General features: G+C 36.2%; 1 protein-coding gene across 2 annotated transcripts; it reads right to left on the bottom strand.

Moving 5' to 3' along the window:
* Window positions 1-24: 24 nt before the first annotated feature.
* On the bottom strand, window positions 25-13,797 carry LOC120339797 (uncharacterized). 2 transcript variants are annotated; one of them, XM_078116072.1, is made up of 9 exons: window positions 13,741-13,797; window positions 13,545-13,584; window positions 12,878-13,035; window positions 12,528-12,653; window positions 2,578-2,648; window positions 2,476-2,491; window positions 1,598-1,942; window positions 1,158-1,369; window positions 25-708 (listed from the first exon to the last, which is right to left on the bottom strand). In XM_078116072.1, the coding sequence occupies exons 3-9, from the start codon at window positions 12,978-12,980 to the stop codon at window positions 511-513; spliced, it is 1,071 nt and encodes a 356-aa protein (XP_077972198.1). In that variant the 5' UTR covers window positions 12,981-13,035; window positions 13,545-13,584; window positions 13,741-13,797; the 3' UTR covers window positions 25-510. The 2 variants fall into 2 exon arrangements, with proteins under 2 accessions (XP_077972198.1, XP_077972199.1); XM_078116073.1 differs by lacking the exons at window positions 12,528-12,653; window positions 12,878-13,035; window positions 13,545-13,584; window positions 13,741-13,797 and adding an exon at window positions 3,831-5,899.
* Window positions 13,798-21,291: the final 7,494 nt, after the last annotated feature.

The following is a 21,291-nucleotide window of genomic DNA, read 5'->3' as shown; positions in this document are numbered from 1 at the left end:
TACGAAATGATATTCTTGTAAACTAATTTAATTCCGACAAAAATATTTGCCAAAAAAGTTATAAGATTCACATATGTGTAACACATGGAAAAATATAGAGCAAATATAAAGAAAAAGTGGTATCAAATGTAAAACATATTAAATTTGTAACTACCAGGAGCGGTTACGCGAGACTCCCTACCCTCTCTTGCACTGTGCAGCAGGACCTCGAAATGCACAGTCATGAAATGCATGAAATTTGCTTCTCATTTTGAGGCAGCCAGGAAAATGTGAACTCCTAATAAAATGTGTGCATTTTGGAATCAAATTTGAAAGATTTGAAATTTCGCGAACTTCCAAGCGCGAATTTGCGGGGATTTCTATCAAAATATATATATATATATACCGGTATAAATCAAAATATAGGCAATACTAGCTCTTGGGGCTTGCAGTTTTACACTTGATTAGTAGTTTCCAAAGTTAAACTTTTGATTAGAGTCATTCTAGTTTATTCACATTTTTTCAAAGTTATTATTCATCGTTTTCACAGATTGCTCCGAAATTTCGCCAGTCAGGGCGATAATTAAAAATTCCTTCATTCTTCCCAGCGTCGTTATAGACACGAACAGAAACAGTTGTTCTCGAAACATCGGAATTCGGAAAACTATCTGCCCACGTCCTATTCGACAGAGACATAACTTGATCATTCGCCGAATAAAGTGTGCCGTTCTGTTACAATAAAATATATATTTCTAGGGTTTTGAGAAATATAGCAATAACGAATATGGCTTCTGGGAATATATATTAAATAGTTAACACTTTCAAATTAAATGCACAAAAAGGAGATGAAGTCGAAAGATTGATGTTTTTGCTGGTATTGGAGTCGCATACAAAGTCAAAATTGAAACTACCCGTAAAATAGTTAAGTAGAGACCAAAGTTCTGATTGAAATTATTGACCGAACCAAAAACGCTGACAAAAGCTATTTATTCAATTTGCGAATCGGGAGTCGCAATTTGAATGGAATTTATCTACCGTCCGAAGTTTTCACCTGAAGAGAGTTAAAATTTATTGGCAAATAAAATGCGGTGACACTATTTTTCATACTTCATCTGGAATTCTATATTTTTAAAAGCAAAGCAACGCTATTCAGACTAAATAATAATATTCTGATTCACCTTGTAAGACATTCCAGTACAAACTCCGAACCATGATCGTTCATCAGGAATCAATGGGCGTAAATAATCCTTCAACAGATTTAGGTGTGTGAGGTCATAAATATTAGCTAGTTTGTTTTCACAAAGAGATTTAGCAACGTTTAATGTGACGTTGAGCTTGTCATAAACAATCACTCGAAAACATTTCGAATTGTAAGTAACGTCGCACTTTCCTGAAAACAAAAATCACAGTCAACAAAGTTTCAAGTCAGATGTTCAGGAGACAATTATTAATGAGTATTGTTTTTATCATTTTTTTTTTATTTTTATATTCACCAAAGTTATGATAAACTCGATATCGAGGTGTGGTCCTGAATGGTAACCGATTTTCATGATACTCGTGAGACCATCTTCCAAGATTCATTTTTATATAAAATAATTACAAAAAATGTTAACCCAACCTGTTTTCACAATTGAAGTCGACTTCTGGAACGATTGAGTGGAAGCAATCGAAGTGATCGATCGAGTTGTGAACACGTTTTCAAGCACAGTTGTTGTTGTGACGTCATGAACTTCTGTAGTACTTCTTGTTGCAGATGGCGTAACGGCTTTAGTGATGTCATTATCTTTAGCAGTGGTAACAAGAGTCGCCTCATCCAGCCCATTTGGAGTTGTTGCGTCAAATTTGGTGACATGGGTTGAATGAATCTTGTTGCCATGGCAAATTTCGGTTGTTATGGTGACTTCATCTATCTGCTTATCCAGTAACGCGTTTTCCAGAGTTTTAGCCAATTTCTCTCTCAATTCTGTGCAAAATAGAACAATATTTTTTAATTTCGTCTTTGATGTTGGGTATATCAGACTCCGTTTGATAAATTATCGACTCCAACAACAGCTTTCAAAAACAAAACCTAACTTTCGACTCTTTAGATCAGGCTTGCCCAACCATTTAGTGTCGGGGTCACTTTCACATGAGAAAATTTACTGCGGTCAGAAAAGTTTTCAGGAAGCTCTGATTGAGGTAAAAATTTACGTAATACATGAAAAAGCTAATTTCCTACTGAAAATCAATCAAATAAAAAATTACCCATATGAGTTCATTCGAAGGTGGATATTTATATTAAAACATTCGAATTACATTTACTATTCAAACAAGGATGCGAAAACGTCACTTCACTGGACGCGCCACGTCGAATTTGAAAACAAAGGCTGTTGCGTTTACGAGTTCAATATCAAAAAAGATTCAAATTACAAAACCCAGAAATTGTCTACAAAGTTGCCCCCTACTCTAATTCAGTTTATAAAATGAAATAACGTGAAAGGTTCACCCATATCTCACCATGCTCATTCTTTGCCTGCAAAGTAAAACAATAAAGCTGATTAAGTTATAAAAGGGCTAATAAACATTAAAATAAGCGTAATACGATCCACAATTACTCACCGTGATCGTTTCCTCATGGCGGTATGACGGCATCACACTGCCTCTGAATTGAACTTTCACAGAGATATCGACTGGGAATGAAGAAAGAAATTTTGAGTTATTTATTTATCGGGAATAACAAATTAATTTTTAACATTGCTTATTAGGCGTCATAACAAAGATGTTCTGGTCACAGTGGGTGAAGCGGTATACTTGACTTTGTTGGTACCGCAGATTTTACACCTCGGATTTATCGGGGATAAGAAATTTGAAAATGAAACTTCGACTCCGGAAAATTTGAAAATACAACTCCGACTCTGGAGAATTTGAAAATACGATTCCGGATCCGGAGATTTTGAAAAGACGACTCTGTCTCTGCACATTTTGAAGATACGACTCCGACTCCGTAGCTTTTGAAAATACGACTCCGGAGTCGTATACGGCCATTATTGGGTCATCATCCCTCAGGCCGCCAAATGTATCGGGTACAAACTCTCTCACTTCATCCAGGATATAATAAATTGGGTGAACATTGCGTAACATTCCCAATAACAGTTGCTCTCACATATTGTTATATATTTATCAGTCGATATGCCTTGTTCGATGCGTGGATAGGTATTGTATAAAAACAATAGAGCTATGACCGAATATATGGACACGAAAAAGTAATAGCCTTCTGGAGAAAAATACAATCTTTTGACCACTGAAAATTTCAAAGCAATTGGTCCAGCAGTTAAAGATGAAAGCGATTTTTTTCATAACAATAAGATACAAAACACTAACAACAAGAACAACAGCAACATAATAATAACAAACGACCATAGGTCTGTTTCGTGCCACTCAATAATTGGAACTCCTGAAGTATGCGCACCAAGATAGCGCACAACCTGAAATCAGGTTGTGTACCAGGTTAGGGTTCAGGTTGTGCGACATCTTGGTGCGCATACTTCAGCAGTACCCAATAATTCATACAAAAACTTATATTGACAGATTGACATAAACTTGGACTCCAGTCTCCGAATTGAAAATATTTTGTCAACCGCGACCCGTATATGAAATCAAGACTCCGACTCCGGAAAGTTAAAAATGACTCCGACTCCGGAAAACATCCATCTGAATGCAACTAATGCCCAGCCAATATTTTCAGAATATTTTTGCAGGAGAATCCAGAGAATTTGAAAATAAGACTCCGATCTAAAAATATCCAACCCAACCGACCTGTCATATTTCTTGAGTATTCTGTCAAATAAATTAATAATTCTGAACTAAATCACCTGTCGTGGAGAGTCCAATGCACATGAACAGCAGCTTGAAAGCTTCTATTGCAGACTGATTTTAATCTAAGCACAAAGTCCTCCCCAGTGGGCGCATAAAATACATCTACCAATACTATTTAAAATCTTGGTTAAGCACTTTATATTAGCAACATGTATTAAATAAATTTTAACCAGACTAACTCCATAACATTGCGGCCCGAATGAGCATAACTAACAAACGAAAACCTGCTGACGCTTTTCAATTTCACACTATCAAAAAGTTTGCAATTTTCAATGGCATTTATGTGTAATTGTTTGGCGTGAAATGTCGTCATTGAGCTCGTTTATTGGTGAATTATGTATGGCCAAGCATAATTCTATTCAAGTTTAATTGGGTGCTCTATTTCGTCATAGACCTTAATTTGTTAAATGTATGACATCATAGGCAATCAAACCGCTTCCGCCTATGAGAACATACTATTTGATACCTCTAACTCAGGGGTTCTCAAACTTTTGGTGTTGCGGAGCCTTTAAAAAGGTTGACTATTATTCACGGAGCCCCAGAATAATGTTAAAATTGATATTAATAAATTAGGGGTTGAATCTTTTCCCCTCTTGACATTTTTGGAAGACTTAAAAGACTTAAACCTCAAACATCTTTACGCAGGTGTTTATTCTCCCTGAATCAAAATTTCCTTCGTCATATACATGTATTGTTCCACAATGACGACGATAATTGCTTTTTCGTTCTCGTGGGGAATGAGTTCAATGTGAAAAACATGTTACCATATTATAATCATCGCCGACCAAATGCTAAAAATAATAGTTAATAAAGAGGTAAATCGGCAATTCAAATTTCTTGATTAAAAAGCGGCATTCTAAAATATTAGAACCAAACTCAAAATGGAAGATAGCACTATAAGTTTTGTTTCAGCAGACTCACGTGAGAAAAAAACGCTTTTATAGACATTGTAAATCACAAAATTTGGTGTTATGTTAGGTTTTCTTCGGTTATGCATCGTAGTAACTGCGAAATTGAAACACAGTCAATTAATTATGCGCGCGATGTACCATTTTTCCATTCTGAAACTACCGACGGAGCCGCATGCGCTAAAATAAATTTCAATCGTTCGTATTTTTCCAAGACCTTGTGATTTTTCAAACGGCGATATCTTGCTTAAAAATAATATCGAGTGCGAAAGAAAAAATCAAGTTTAACAAATCCCAAGATCGCAAAAATACGACTCCAATTTATTTGTAGTTGGCAGTTTATGTTATTTTAGAATAGTATTCTTTCATTTTAGTAATCCTAATGGTAATCTCGAATCGAACGTGAGTAACGATGAGCACAATTAAATTATTACGATAAGATACTTCAAATGCTCGCATCGGACATGAATTGAATATTTTACGCAACAGAAATCTCGTTATCCGTTTTTTTTGAATCGCCAAGAATGTTACGCGTAAATTTCCGATTCCAATTTTTAACCTCCTCCCTCTTAAGAATCCTGGCTGCGCTCCTGCTTATAAATAATGTCATTTTTTAATTCCGCCACTTTGCCATATTTCTAGGCTATATTGTTGTCAAATTTTATTAAAGCTGTTACTGCCTCTAGGAATAGTTTTAAATTAGCCAAGTCGGTATTTTAAAAAGTAATAAAATAGCTCGCGGAGCCCCTGGGTTTATCTCGCAGAGCCCTGGAGCACTTTGAGAACCTATGCTCTAACTTATGATAAAACAATATACGGTACTTGCGATATAAAGCGTAAATATGATTGGAATGTGGTGACACTCAGAGGGCGCACGATCTTTTTTGAAATGTCGCGATAATAGGCGAAATAGTTATTGATTTTGAAGCTATAATTTTGGCATTGTTTTGTGAAATTATGGAACCTGTTGTTAGTCAGTTTATTGCGAAAGGGAACCCGTTCCTAATATTTTAAATTTCTTTACTTGCTAAAACCCTAGGGTTAAACTTTTGGAGTTCAGGTATAAAAACCTCTATTCCTAAAAGAAAATAAATATAAGGACACATTTCAAAATAAGGACATTTCTTAGAAATGATTACAAAAATATCTTTAAAGACCGAGATCTTCAAAAAAAGGACAAATCTTAGAAATAAGGACGTTATGGCAGGCCTGCATATATATCATAGACGTACTTGAAATGCTGTTAAAACCAGTGGTGACATTTAGGGGGTTTGCACAAACACACTTGAAATGTCACGATAATCAGCAAAATAGTTCTTGTTTTTAAAGCTATGATCTTGGCGCGGTTTTCTGAAATGCATGTGCAGGTAATGAACCCTGTTGTTAGCAAGTTTGATGGAATAAAAAACTAGTTCCTAAAATTTTAAATCCCCTCACTGGCTAAAAGTATTTTGGCGTGGTAGTTTAAAGTTCTAGAGTTCAGGGTCTATTTGTAAAGTACTCAATGCGATATCATCCTCAAATTAAATAAAGGAAAAGCCGAATGAACTTGAGCAATCTAGTACAGTTCATCCATGAAATGTTAATATATGAGAAAAGAAACAATATATCCCCATGCAATTTACTATTAATGTGAAACTTGATCTTGCATATTGGATATTATCAGATCAAGTCTGATAATGACGCTAAATTCTAATTTTTACATTGTTACTTATCGATTTTAATCGGTAAGTATGTTGATAGGTATTTTTCTGTCTGTCTGTTTGTTTGTCTGTTATGGATGCACGCGATATCTCACGAAAGCGAGATTGAATCTGCTCCAGATTTGGCATGTGCATTCATCATATGTGATACCAGAAGCTTGTTGATTTTGGATGAATTATGTCGTATAATTAGTGAGTTATTAATCAATAAGTGATGGGACACAAGGTGTCACTTTGGAGTGAGAGCGCCCTAACTTTCGATCGATAAGTCTTCGGTCTCTGACCGATATTCTCCTTTCATAATTGTTACGTAATGATAATGTCACAATTTAATCGAAAACTGTATGTCCTAACATTTGGAAATACTTCTCACTGGTTGGGAGGAACTGATCTAGTCCACTTGGTGGCGCATTTGTCTGGGTATTAATTCTGAACATATAAACTCGAAACGGGGTCAACGGACGTGCTAAGCGCTAGGAACCAGCATATCATTTCAAACGGTGATTAACCTTGTACGTTTCAGGTTTCAATATCGTGAGGATATTCAATTGCGATAGGATTGCTGGAATATAGGCGCGTAGTCTTTGAGGTTGGAGCTCTGAACCCCCCCCCCCCCCCTTTTGAAAAAGAAATTAAAAACACTTTATTCCCTCATACACTAGCTAACTGTTATGGTAGACTATGACAACTAGATATTTAACCCCCCCCCCCTCAATTTGGAAATTCCTGGCCAAGTCCCTGCTGCAAATCTCACTGTCGTAGTGTGGTTAACATAAGGCTCCCTTCGGCGCCTAAGTATTGCGAAAATATTGTTAATAAGAGTTTTGTGTCGTCTAAACCCAGAAGACAACAATAACTTGTACTCATCACTGACAGTAACATCATGCCTTTCATACAAATGTCTTATCAAGTTAGATGATTAAAATTATAGAACTCAGAATGCAATTTATTTCATATCTATTATAAACACAAAAGACAATAATAAATTATGCCCATCACTGACAAGAACTTCGTGTATTCCATTCAAATGTCCCATCAAGTTGCATAATGAAAATGATAGAACTCAAAATGCAATTTATATCTTATTCAACATTTAATATTTGCTAAATAAAACATAGAAAAATCTTTCAAAATTTTCTCAAATAGAACAGAGTGACCTATCAAAATAGAATAAAAATAGATAAACAAAAGTAGGATGGCTCAATGATAAACTTCAGTCATTTTAAACCAGGGGTGTGCAATTGGCGGCCCGCGGGCCACAGACATTTAGTGTGGCCCTTTTCCGTATCAAGCGCAAAATCCTAGTCTCACAGTCTATTTTTAAATAGCCCCCTATGTAGATAAAAATACTCAATAATTCTTGCTCTTGTCTCTGCGTTAAATCTTTCGCCGTTTTGCCCTGTACCTTTATCACTGGAATGTTAAGCGATAGCCGCATTTTCTTCTTTTGCTTTTCCTGCGGCGCTCTGGTTGCCGCTAATGCTTTAATACATTGTGTTGTGTACATGATAAAACTAATTTTTTGTGGCCCAGCAAGATGCCTGAAGTTGATTATATGGCCACTCGACAAAAAAGGTTGCACACCCCTATTTTGAACCCTTCCCAAACGTAAAAAAAAATACGTAAAGTCGCATAAACAAACAATATATAATATTAGGTTTTATAAGAAGCATGAATTGCATTTTTCAGATCTACTCAAATATTGTCTTTTTGGCCTTACAGCTTAGCAAAGTTAAGATTGATTTGCCTAAATAAAGGCTAATTTTCTGTGGAACGATTTAAAGACATGAAGGCATGGTATTTTCGCGAGACACCCAATTAAGAATTAAGCTATTCTGGCAATGTCCATGATATTTTACTATTCCATTAATTTCCGTCTCGGGGACTACTTTAAACTTCATTTAGTGATAACGTTCTAGAAAATCATTTCCGAACGTCAAAAAATTTTGAAAAAATAAAATATTATAAATAATAAAACAATAAAGAAAAATTGATAGAGTAATTCATTACGGTCTAAATTGTTTTGGAAATAATTGAGTTTTCTAGAATGTTGAAGTAAAAAACAAATGAATATTAAGACAAACTGAATCGCAAACTATTTAATAAATACCTATTTATCATTCACTCAGGAACAAATTAGGTTAAAATAATAAATTTAGAGTTTTCATGGTTGTAGAGGTTGTTTGTTTCGCTTTAGATATGCTTTCTAATTCTTTTAGTTAAACTTTCTTTAGTTAAACACATCCAAGGAATACAATAAAAATAGCATATTGAATAGTAATAAAACAAACAAAATTCATGAAATGCATATGCAATAAAGCCCAAAAAAATGGATACAAGTACATTGTTTCAGCTTATAAGCTTATTGAAGTGAATTCAGTTGAATTAATTGCGTGGAGAAAGGGAATAGGGAAACATGGTCACCGATATATCAGTTTCTTTCTTTTCAACTTGAAATTATAAATGGCTTATCATATAAATGAAACAAAAAAAAACGGGACAGTGCGGATTGAACAGTCCTTGGTTCGATTCTTAAGCTTAGTAATATTCAAATCATATGAAAGCAACATTCTTTTCTACATTTTGAATAATTCAACGTTGGATGTTAAATTGACGTAATAACATATAGTGTGTCCATAAAGTCTCTTTTTAAATTGCAAAGGGAATTTATCGATACCATATACTGTTTTGGCCCTCACAGACGTATTAAATGATGTAAAAAAAACTTGAACAAATACTGATAAAAGACAACAAATCTGGTTAAGATATATTGAGAATTGACTTGATAACAAACTTAAAATTGTAAAGAGACTTTATGGATACCCTCTATAATAATCATGACGTAACAATATAGTAGTCCTCTCTCTCTCTCACTAAACTAGAGAAGTAAATTGAAAATCAGTAATAAATGGCCTCCCTCCATTGACAAAATTTTTGTATCGATATTCAATGAAAAAATATTTATGACTGTCATATTGCATGATTAGGAATATTAAGTTCACCGGGCGGGGCACCAGGGCAGCTTGTCAAAACCGGAACTGTCCCGCTAAGCCTACATATAACTTCCAACATGCCTATCGTGATCTATTTATTTCTGATTGCTACCAGGAGGTTATAAAAGACGAGAAAGAAAGATTTTTTGGTTTTAAAACTGTTCAACAAGTATAAAACACAAAAATATCAGTGAAGTAAACGTTGCATACACGTGTTTTGTAGTTGTTCCAAACTCCATCTGTATCGTATCCCCGAGTTAGAGTTTTGATTGGGCTATATGTGTGGACAACAGTTATTTGAATTATTTTCGTTGAGTGAACATTCAATGTCTTAAGTTAGAAATCATTTTCACAAATGGCTCCGTAAAGTGGCAAGTAAGGATAGGTATTGCGAATTCCTCCATTGTACGATTGGTTTTGAAAGACACGTACAGCAACAGCTGTTCTCACTTCATAGGGGGGTTTCGGAAAGCTAGCTTCCCACGCCTCATTAGACAGAGACATAACTTGACCATTCACCGAATAAAGTGTGCCGTTCTGTTAAAATAAAATATATATTTTGAGAAATATAACAATAACAAGTTTGCAATTTGTGAATATATTTCAAATATGGTTGATTCGATATAAACTAGTAGGCTATTAAAATTCAAAGCACACAAAAGGGAATGTAGTTTGATGTTATTGTTGGAGTCTGAGTCATTATTTTTACATTACCCGGAACATAGTTAAGTAGAGACGGAAGTGTTGTTTTATATTATTGACCCAACTGAGAATCTCTGTCATAAGCAATTCATACAATTTTCGATTCCCTTTTACCTGTGGTTTTCACTTTCAAAATTTACTCGAGAATAAAATGCGGTTACAATATTTCTCATATTGATTTTGTTGTGAATTCCATATTTTAACGTAAGACCACATTAGCAACGCAATTCTTCAGACTTGATAATATACTGATTAACCTTGTAACTCATTCCAGTACGAACTCTAATCGATGACAGCCAATCAGGAATCATTGGGCGTAAATAATCTTTCAGTAGGTTGAGGTGTGTGACGTCATAAATATTAGCCAGCTTGTTTTTGCAAAGAGATTTGGCGACGCGCAAGGTGACGTTCCCTTTGTCATAAACAATCACTCGAAAACATTTCGAATTGTAGGTAACGTCGCACTTTTCTGAAAACAAAATTCCAAATAATAGAATTAGTAGTCTGAAGAAAATTATCGAGAAGTTTTTTATTTATTTGTTTTATAGACTCTCACTCAAAACCAAGCTCTTTACAATCATCCACACTGCTACCATGTTACCTATGCTAACATGATAGTAGTTGGTATGCGTATTAGGACATCGCAAAGCAGGCGCGGGCGAATTAATGCCCACTGATGTGTTTCATTCGCCCATTCGTGCCTGCTGAAACTACAACTATAGTCTTTTTGGATAAAAATTTCTCTTGCAAGTAACAAATACCAATTGCATTTTGGCCCATTCAGCCCATTAACACTTTCAGTGCCATTGACTTATCTATACGTCACTCAAAAATAAAAGAGTAAATATAGAGGAGGTTCATGTTCAGGTATTCGGGACCGTTTTTTTCACTTTTCTCTTGTTACGAAGGCGGGGAGAGGTATGACGTAATTCAATGATAATGCCATGCACTGAACTATCAATTCATCTCTCTCATATCGAGATCGTTGCGATGAGAAAACGAGAGAAATAGCTTGCTCGATTTCGGGTGATCGCCTGCGCGGTCTGGACGACCATTCGTACACTTTGGGAGGGCTTTATTGTGATACTAGGACGTCGTAGTCACGCAATTTCTTGGTGACGTAGTCAGCGGGGGGGGGTTTAGAAATGACATATGCAAAAATTATTAAGCCAGGCCAACTAGAAGTGCATGTGGTACTAAACTATACGGGTGCTCCCATAGTATTCGTACCAAGATGGCGCACAACCTGAACATAGTATCTGGTCCAGGTTGGAGTTAGCAGGTTGTGCGCCATCTTGGAACAAATATTACGGGAGCCCTCTATACGGTATACCATATCCCAAACTACACACAGAAATTTAATTTGTTTTCAAACTTAATTCAAAGATATAAACAATATCAACCACCATTAAATTTGCAAAAAAAAATTTACCGCCGTATACAAAGTCATTCTCATGGTTTGATCATATCGTAGAGCTCAAAAAATGAACAAAAGCCTAATTTGACAATTTCGAGGTTTACGAAATGATTGAACGACAAGAAAACGAAAGAGAGAGTATGGCTTTTGATACGACGTGTTATGCTCGATTTCGGCTGATCGTATACACGTTTGGAACCACCGTCCGTATATGTTAAATGCTGTCCTTATTACGTCACTGGGATTTTTGTATGGCGTAGTGACCGTAGTCAGACTATCGATAGTCATGTGGGCTAGGGACGTAGGCAGTGAGTTTAAAAGAGGGATTCTGAAATTTCAATTTGCCAAGTTGGATCGAAACAGCTAGCGGGCCCGGAAAACTTGTGTTTTCACGAGTCTTGAGGGTTTGAAAAGCGTTTAAAGCTGTGTATATGATACAGAAAGATGCTTTTATATTTACTACATTTCAAAAGGGGTTGGGGGGACCGCCTCCCTATGCTACGCCCACTAGAAGTACTTGTGGTACTAAAACTATACCAGACCCCGATTTCTCGAGTCACAAGGCGAAACGACAGCATCTATCTAATGACATAAAGCGAGGCAGCGATCAGACGATGGACGCCACCTTGAGGCAATTTTGTTCCGTCCTATATATATTAAGGCGCCTTGCGGGGATAAAGAAAACCATTTTTTCAATAATAATCTTAAGCGAACACGTTGATATCTTATAATTAAGCCAAACACATTTAGTGTTTTTGTGATTCGTTTTCAAATCTCACTCCAAACAAGGCGCTAGACAAAACAATTACTTATACATAAGGATCTACTTTTCTTGGAAGTGTCGCAATTTTTCTTATTCTGGACCTCAGGTCTGGGGAATTCCCAATTAAGATATTTGACGCGTACCAAAACGCGTTTAGGAAAGAAATATTTTCCGAGTGAAAAACCAGAAAGAGAATGCCCCACCAACCTGTACTCTGTTCGACTTTTGTAGTTTGTGGGTGAAAAGTAGAGAGGAAGGATTCCTTAGTTGACCACGGGGTTGTAGCAGGGACGGTTGAAATACGGGCCGAAGAAGTTTTTTCGTCTTTGAATCCTTTGTGAAAAAGTGAGTTTATACTACAAGTTCATAACAATATTTATAGTTTTGGTTACTTCAAGGTATGAATGAGACACTGAATGGCAATGAGAATATATTTCAAAAATCTTCTTTTTCAATGTTTTCGTATAATCGCCTTATTACCGATTACTATGACTGAAAGGAACTTTCTTATTATCTATTTTAGTGCATGCGATATCAAAAGGCATAGATTTTCATACCCCAGGGAGTGGTCGTTTCTCTAACACCTACAACAGAGGGCGTGGTCGTTTCTTTAACACCTACAACAGAGGGCGGCACTGAGTTCGTCTCTGATGTTCCCATCACCTTTTTAATTGATTGAGCTCACTTTTCATCCCGTCTAATCGTTCCGTTAAAACTGCAAAACATGAATAAAAACAGAATTTAAATTGAGCCATCAGTTTTACAATCCGTATCCAGTGAATTTTTTGTCAGAAGATATGAACATGAGATGGGAATTGCTATACTATACGCCATGTTTTGATTGTTAATAAGGGCGCATTGAAAATATAAAATGATTGAAATTTGCTAATAAAACAATGGTACACCTAAAGTATGCGTACCAAGATGGCGAACACCGGAACGTAATATGTGAACAGATTAGGGTTAGGCCATAATTTTATTCTAATTTTCCCTATTTTAGTTCTATTACGAGTTTTGGGACTAGCTAAGTGACCCTAGTATTTGTACCTAAAATTATGACATAACCCTAACCTGGTACACATACTACGTTCCAGTGTCCGCCATCTTGGTACTCATACTTCAGGAGTACCAAAACGATTGTTTGCTATCAGATCATTTGGCAAATAATTGAAAATTGAAAACATAGAAAACGTATTTCAGAGAAATTATATTGTGGACACAAACCTTCCAGAACTTTCTCTTCTTCTTTTGTGCACTGTTCCTCCTAAAATAGAACAAGAAAGAAATGTTTGAATATATGGGCATGAATGCTGAACATTGCTAAAGTAAGGCCTTAGCTTAGCAGGTGTTCCCAGCGAAAAGTGTTCCCATGGATTAAAGTGAAATACCACCAATATGAAACTATTACTAAAGCTCTCACCGAAAGTTCACTCCAAGTAAGTTGATCATCGCAAACCATAGGAATCCAGCATTCCTCTCCTGTTGGAAAAATATTAAAATTAGAAATCGAGCGAATTGTTCATTTTAAAATGATTTATAACAGATAAACGAAAGTTATGTTACTAAAGTTTTTTTTATAGCGAGACTAATTCAGTACCTATATCCTTATGGCGCGCATTCGCTCATTCCATATTTAATTTTATACAGCTACCCACGTCATGCGAAAGCACTAACGATAATGATTGGTCAAATCAAATTTGAATTATTATGCCTGCCATTGGGGAATCTAATAATGTTTAGCGGTCGTGCGGGCATGGGCTAAAGATCTGATCCATACCGCCGATTCAATTTCTGGTTTCTGAGTAGCGTTTCAATTTTTCTGGTGAACAATGAACTCGGGAAAGTTGAATTCTCATAGTTTGCGGCCTTTATGTATACGTATTTATTATATATATATATTATTTTATTTATACGTGCGAGAAGCCGATGAGAAGATCACCTCATTTGAAACGTTTTTTTAAACTTAAGTTCAAAATATCGACATTTACACTGAAATGTCCAGAAGTGAAAAAAAACGAGCCGCCACTGATACGTAATTAGCTGCTATATTTTGGATGGGCAGCAATCTTGTTGAATCGGCATTGCTTATTCAGTTTACAACATTCTGGGTGAGGTGATTGGGTATAAAATGGATGAGATTTTACCCCGAGATGCCAGAATATCCGAGTCAAATGCCTTAACAATGAGTCATCACGCCCGCTAATCTATGAGCGATTTTTTTAAGTTTAAAAACCAAAACGTTTGAAATACAATGAGATGCCCTAGACTGCGCCGTTTGTGAGGCTCCTCTTAAATAAAGACGTCATAAAAACATTATGACGTCATAAATAAATTGCGCGGCAAAATACGTCGATAATCGCCTAAGTAGATTAAGAAACTCCGACCATAACAAAACGCCATGGCACCAGAGTACAGTTTCTCAAATGTATACAAATTCATTATTTCACTGTTTTTAATTTTCAAAACGATGAATACTTGGGACGTGAATTTATTTGATAAATATTAGCTTTATGAAATTCTAAACCGTTTTTATTCTAGAACAATCTTTTACAATTTAAAACGGCTTAAAACTGAATAACAGTTCCAAACTGGATGCCGAGGCCCCTAAGATTTGCTCATAACCTTTAGTTTACATTGTCTGGTAAATCCGGCCCTGTTTACGGTACAGCAATACGTGACACAATAAACGAGGTATTCGAGGAAAAAGCATAGCATATAAAAAAACTTTATTTTACATATTCAAATGTCGGTCCTCATTGAGAGACCGAGGTTCGCCATTCAATTACACCATCATACCGGCTTCCCTTACGCCGCAATGAATAAATATTTCTTCTGATACAAATATGGCAGCAGTGACGCGAGAAAACAGATTTGAAATTAGTCAAAAGAACTGTTTCACTTCACCGTTACTTTAGATTTTTGGGTTCTATACTATGAAGACTATAAAGCGTTCATGCTGTTTAAATATCAATGGTCGGTTTTGGAAAATTCTTTATATCAGGGGTGTACAACCTGCGGCCCGCGGGCCATATGCGGCCCACAAGGAAAAATTGTGCGACCCACGGCGAAGTGCTAATTTTGAATTTGAATGTTCACTGTGCAGCTCAGAAAATGAATTTTTAAATCTACCGGTAATTAAATATGACACGTGGGCGTAATTCCAATCCCTTTGCGTTGCAAATGGTCTTCCTGAGTCCAATCAATTTATTATCTATGCCCGTGACATCCAGCTTGTTCAAAGCGAACAACGCGGTTTCACCCAGTTATTTGTATTTGTATTTTCAGCTTCATTTAGAGCAGCTCAATTATTCTGCCTGATTTACTGAGGCAAAAGTTTTACGTAAAGTAAGGATTACCTCATCAAGTATCAAATATCCGAACAAAATTAATTATTCTATAGTGCGCCAACAAAACACAAAACCCAGGCAAACAAGCAAGTCCAACAAAGCATGCACGGTTATACTGACCTTTAATCAATAAATACGCCTCCACCAACAGTATTAGTCCGATGAAACTGTGGCGAATCGGAATCTTCATTTCGAATCCAAGAATTTCGTCAACTTTGCTTCAATGAAAGTCGATTCACGAACAGCGTAGGCTAGAATGAAGCTTCAGTCTATTCGCATCGGAATATATCCTATGCAAGCTTACTCACTACTCTAGAGCAGAAAGAGAAATTGTTTTCTCTCTTTTAAATTTTAGAATACGTGTTGCGTCACGTAAAGATAGTTTGGTAAATGCTTATCTTTCTATCTTTATGAAACGACGGCGTCATTACCACGCCTGTGTAGAGTAATATTTGATGGAACTCTGATACAATATTAACCGCCACCATGAATTCTATTTTAAAATAATAGAAAATAAAGGCCAAACATGTCTTGTCGGCTTTAAATATTGCGGGGCTCTTGGCGAAACGGATTTCGCTGGCTCAGTCAGGGTAGATATAATTATATTAACTGAAAATTAGGAATTTATGGTTAGGATTTGAATTTTCAGCGCAATCTGCATTCCTAGCCCTCACCCTAACGTAAGGATTTTGGACGTTCAATATAGGAGTTCGGACATCATATATATGATTTCGGACGTCCAATAAAAGATTTCGGACATCTAATATAGGATTTCGGACGTCTAATATAGAATTTCGGACGTCTAATATAGGATTTCGGAAATCGAATATAGGATTTCGGACATCGAATATAGGATTTCGGACGTCAAATATAGGATTTAGGTCAGGGGTCTCCAACTCAAAACATGTCGCGGGCCACTTTTTGAAATTTATTGTCCACGCGGGCCGCAAACCGAGAAATTAGGTACAAAAATGGGTATCTAAATGTATTGTGTTAAAATTACACTTGAATCTTACAGCAAACGAGACATGAAACATATTCATTCACTTGTGCTGGTTATTTGGTCTTGATGTTTGGCCTTATTTTGCGTTGGTGTGCTAGTCTCAAGACAACATGCAAATGCTCGTCCGTTAGTCGTGTGCGGAGGACTGACTTGCTAACTTTCATGGTCGAAAAAAGCTGTTCGCAAAAATAAGAACTGCCAAAAATCGCAGGTATGCAAATTGAATGTTCAATTAGCTTCGCAAACCTTTTTCGGGCACAATGGACTGACCGAAACTCGTTTATTTCGTCACAATGAACATGCGAAATGAAATAAAAATATAATGAAACATGAACGTGGACAACAGGGGGGAATTTTGCTTCACTTTTTACAGTTTGTCGGACCGGACTCTTGATGATAAATGGCACGATAAAACCTACTAAAAGTTGACATTGTACTAATTTAGTTTTTTGTGGAAAAATCCCAACCATGACGCGGGCCGCAAAAAATTGGCTGGCGGGTCGCATGCGTGTTGGAGACCCCTGATTTAGGTAGTGCTTTATGCCTTATTGCCTTGTCCACTGGTTCTCAACTGGGCCATAGAGACATTTTCAAGTGGGCCACGAGCCTATTAAAAATTACTATGATTATTTAAAAGTTCAGTTTCATTTGTGTCATTATAGTCAAACTTTTATTGTAGTAGCAATGAATGATGCTGCTGCTTTTCATTCTAAATATTAAAGTGTAAGTATTTATTTTTTTGAAAAAGAGTTGTTTTCTTGTAGTTTTTCCCTTGCATAAGAAAGTTAGTGAGCCACAGAATTTTTAAGCGACGAAAGTGGGCCACAAAAGAAAAAAGGTTAAGAACCACTGTTCTTGTCAAAACCAGTACCTGTTGTGCGTTATAACCCCGGATCGCCTTATGTAGTTACAAAACCCAAATCTAATCAATTCATTTACGGTGCACCCTATGTTCCTTAAAATACGGTAATTTTGGGATGCCATACATCAATGTAGAGTAGCAGATGTCACATGAACTTATTCGATGTTACATGCGTTGATTTCATAGATAGACAAGCGATATAAGTCGCATATGTCTGTTCAGTTGATCACAACATTCCAAGGCCATGTGTTAGTGCGCTGAACTTATGTTTGGGCCACAGTTGATCTGCGATAATTGAATTAGATTGGCTTCCAAATGATGTATAGAGCTTTGGTCTAGGCCTGGCATTAGATAACATTTATTAATTAGGCCGGTGTAGATATAGTACGGTATAGCATATGGCGCTGAAAACCAGACAATATTATCAAAACTTCCTGTGCAATTCCAGCTATCGTTGAACTAAATTTCCGCTGTATTGTTCATAGGTGACACCATGATTTCGAAGTATCGCATTTCCAAAACATTCATGCTTATAGGTCAGTGGTTCTTAAACTTTTTCGAGCGCGACCCAAATCTGAGTTTTATGAATACTCGCGACCCAATCCTAAATAACGCAAAATGTGTTTTTAATGTTAGTACAGTTTGACTCAAATACAGACAACTATTTATTAGAAACAGTCCATTGACTCGGTGAGATTGATGAAACTGAAATTTCCTTTTCATTATATCTTCAATACACAGCTGACGGCTCTATTTTACTTAACGCAATACGCAAGTTGTCACGGGTATCGAGGCGATTGCGAGCTTAGTTTTGATAACCGTCAGTGCCAAATATCCTCGCTCCACGAATTGTAGCAGAAAAGGCGTCCGCTGTCCGTCGCAAACACGACATCCTAGCTGGCCTTCGGTATCTCGCAATATACAACTTTTTACTCATCAAATGTGCACACACTGCTTCGTTCGCGGTAAATGGTGCCTCGAGATGAAGTCACATTTTCTCTAGATATTGAATAATCTAATGTCGAGAAGCGAGCTTTTTCATTCCGTCGTCTATTACAATTTACATTACCAAAAAGACACCCATTTTTGGTTATTTTAATACACTAAGACGACATTCCACGCGGTCAACACAACGACAAGCGACGTGCATGGTTACCGATACCATAAAAATAATACACGTGACTGGCATATCAGAATTGTGATGTAACAATGAGCTCAAGACAGTTCTTTCCGTGAATGAAATTTTATATTTCATCATTTTTAAATACCAGAGTTTAGAAGCTAAATTGAAACATTGGGAACGCTGAAAATTCTTCCTTCTCCTCTTATATTGCCCTTGCATTGACGACCTTGTCGCGACCCATTTTTAAACCTTCCGCGACCCATACTTTAAGAACCACTGTTATAGGTGATTAATATCGTTTAAAAAAATCACGGAAGTTCACGTCAATCATTTACTTCCTGTTCAAATTTCGCAAATTACACACTGAATATATCAGTGAGATATTCTGATTATAATTTTAATCAAAACCCTTATTACATTACCAAAAACTAACATATCAGACATAAAAATGCATTGAAATACCGCGATTCATGGACATAAAACACGTTGAATTTTGCTCCTTTGAAAATTTGCACGGTTTACGCTATATCACGTGATTTGTAACTCCAACGGAATTGTATAGTTCTTATAAATATAAATTTTCGTTGGAAATATCGATGAAAATAACGTAATAATGACCCCGATCTTATTCAATCAAGATTCAAATACCGGTACCGGATGGCGTTGCGATATTTCTGACATACCACAAATATCCAAAAATATAGAAAAAAGTTTGTCTGAGTATGGACGGAAAAGTTGCATAATCACTTATGTTTCTAGCTCCCGTGTGTGTGATCATTGCCTGATTCATTATTGAGTAATTACCATAAACACTAATTAAACTTTATTCCCACTTTTAGAATCCATGCTCCCAACGCATGATGGCTGTTAACAAAAAAAGGAAATTGACCACACAACTCAATGGCGATAAAACGATTCAAAACTTCCTACTAAATCTCAAAAAACAATAATTTGACCGTCTGTTTACTATTTTTATATATGAGACACTTATGGCTATGAAAAGGGCTTTGTATGAGATACCACTGATATCTAACGGCATGTAAAGAGTTACTATTATTCGAAAACACCGAAACTTTTCCTGCTCGACATAATTGGGTTATTGGGGGGGATTTTATCCTGAAATTTGTGAAGAGAAAATTGTAGAATAAAGGTTGAAATGAACGAATTGGTGCGGAGATTTGATTTGATAACAACAGACAAAAGCAAGTTAGATTTCTGATCATTTCTTGCATTGCTATTTTGTTTGCAATGTTTAGATTGCGAAAGATCTGATATCAGGGTTATGTTGTTTCAAAAAGGCGAACGTTTCAAACGATCGTTTCCTGAAATTTAATGGGTTATTGACGTAAATCGTATGATAATATTTTAAATTTTTTAAATCATAATTATCACGCGATGGGCTGTAATGAATTGGAATAAAGGTAAAAGAGTGTTTATGTCGGTTACGTACTGTTGAACCACGCAACGCTCACACACTCGGGAGTTAGAAATATTAGTGATTATTGCTGTGCTATGCAACGAGTCCAATTCCTGCACCCCACTCCCATTTTTTTTTTAAATATTTAGCCGAAAAATTGCCGCATAATTTTGGTACTATGATTTTAAATTAAATTGGCTTTGTGACGAATAAAGTAGGCGTGGCCATACATTTTTGTGAGAAATCTCTTTGTGCAGGAATTATCGCGTCAATTTCATCCCGATTCACACTTTCTACGACTTAAAATGCTTATAAGCGATCTTTTGTAGCAGGGGTAAATAAAAGGTGAAATTGAAAGTCCGTTCCTCTGGGCTCCCTTCATAGCAGGGGAAATAGAAGTATGATTCAAAAGTCAAAATATTATAAAAATCTAACATAATTGGAATTAAGTTATATTCTGCGGCAAATATGACCCAACACTTGTCCGAGTTTTTGGAATTTTAGGGGGCTTTTCACCCCCTATGGTACTGGTGTGGAAAATCACTGCGCTCAATCAGAAATTGAACAGCTAGTTGCCAATAAATAAAGGCAGCCATCACATTAAATGAATATAATGAATAATTTTTATTCCTTTTTCCAGTAAATGACCCCTATTGGGTACATTGGGGGTAAACCTAGTAATCTAAGTAAAGTGCCAAATAGGTAATAACCGCTGCTATAAAGTGATATAGTGGAACTCGAGTTAGATTCTTCCTTGTAATTCCTTCACAAGGTAGATTTCCCACAAAAATATTGTTTGCGTGTTCAATACGTCATCCAATCGAATTTGCAATCGGGGTACCAAATGACGTTGCGATGTTTCGGACATACGACGAATAATCAAAAATATAGAAAAAAAAGTTTGTGTGAGAATGAACGGAATAGTTTCATATTCACTTATATTTCTAGTTCACGTGTGTGTGATCATTGCCTGATTCATTATTGAGTAATTACCATAAACACTATTTAAACTTTATTCTCACTTTGACGCATGATAGCTGTTAACAAAAAAGGTAAATATACCACACAACTCACTGTTAGAGTTGTCTTTGTCACAGCTATTTCCGGATGATTAACATCAGCATCAATGGCCTGGCGGTTAAAAAGTTCGGCTTAATATATATTATTTATACTAAGCTTGTTCTGGTCTTTCGCTCTGATTAAAGCCCTGTGCAAGAAG

Source organism: Styela clava, chromosome 9 (genome assembly GCF_964204865.1).
Source record: "Styela clava chromosome 9, kaStyClav1.hap1.2, whole genome shotgun sequence".
Classification (NCBI taxonomy): domain Eukaryota; kingdom Metazoa; phylum Chordata; class Ascidiacea; order Stolidobranchia; family Styelidae; genus Styela; species Styela clava.
This window is presented reverse-complemented; position numbering and strand designations above follow the sequence as displayed.

Coding starts and splice junctions, on each gene's coding strand:
- LOC120339797 (XM_078116072.1), bottom strand. CDS start 12,980: ATGGGAACATCAGAGACGAACTCAGTGCCGCCCTCTGTTGTAGGTGTT. Junction 1,370..1,597: donor GACTTCAATTGTGAAAACAG/GTTGGGTTAACA, acceptor TTTTGTTTTCAG/GAAAGTGCGACGTTACTTAC. Junction 709..1,157: donor GTACTGGAATGTCTTACAAG/GTGAATCAGAAT, acceptor TTATTGTAACAG/AACGGCACACTTTATTCGGC.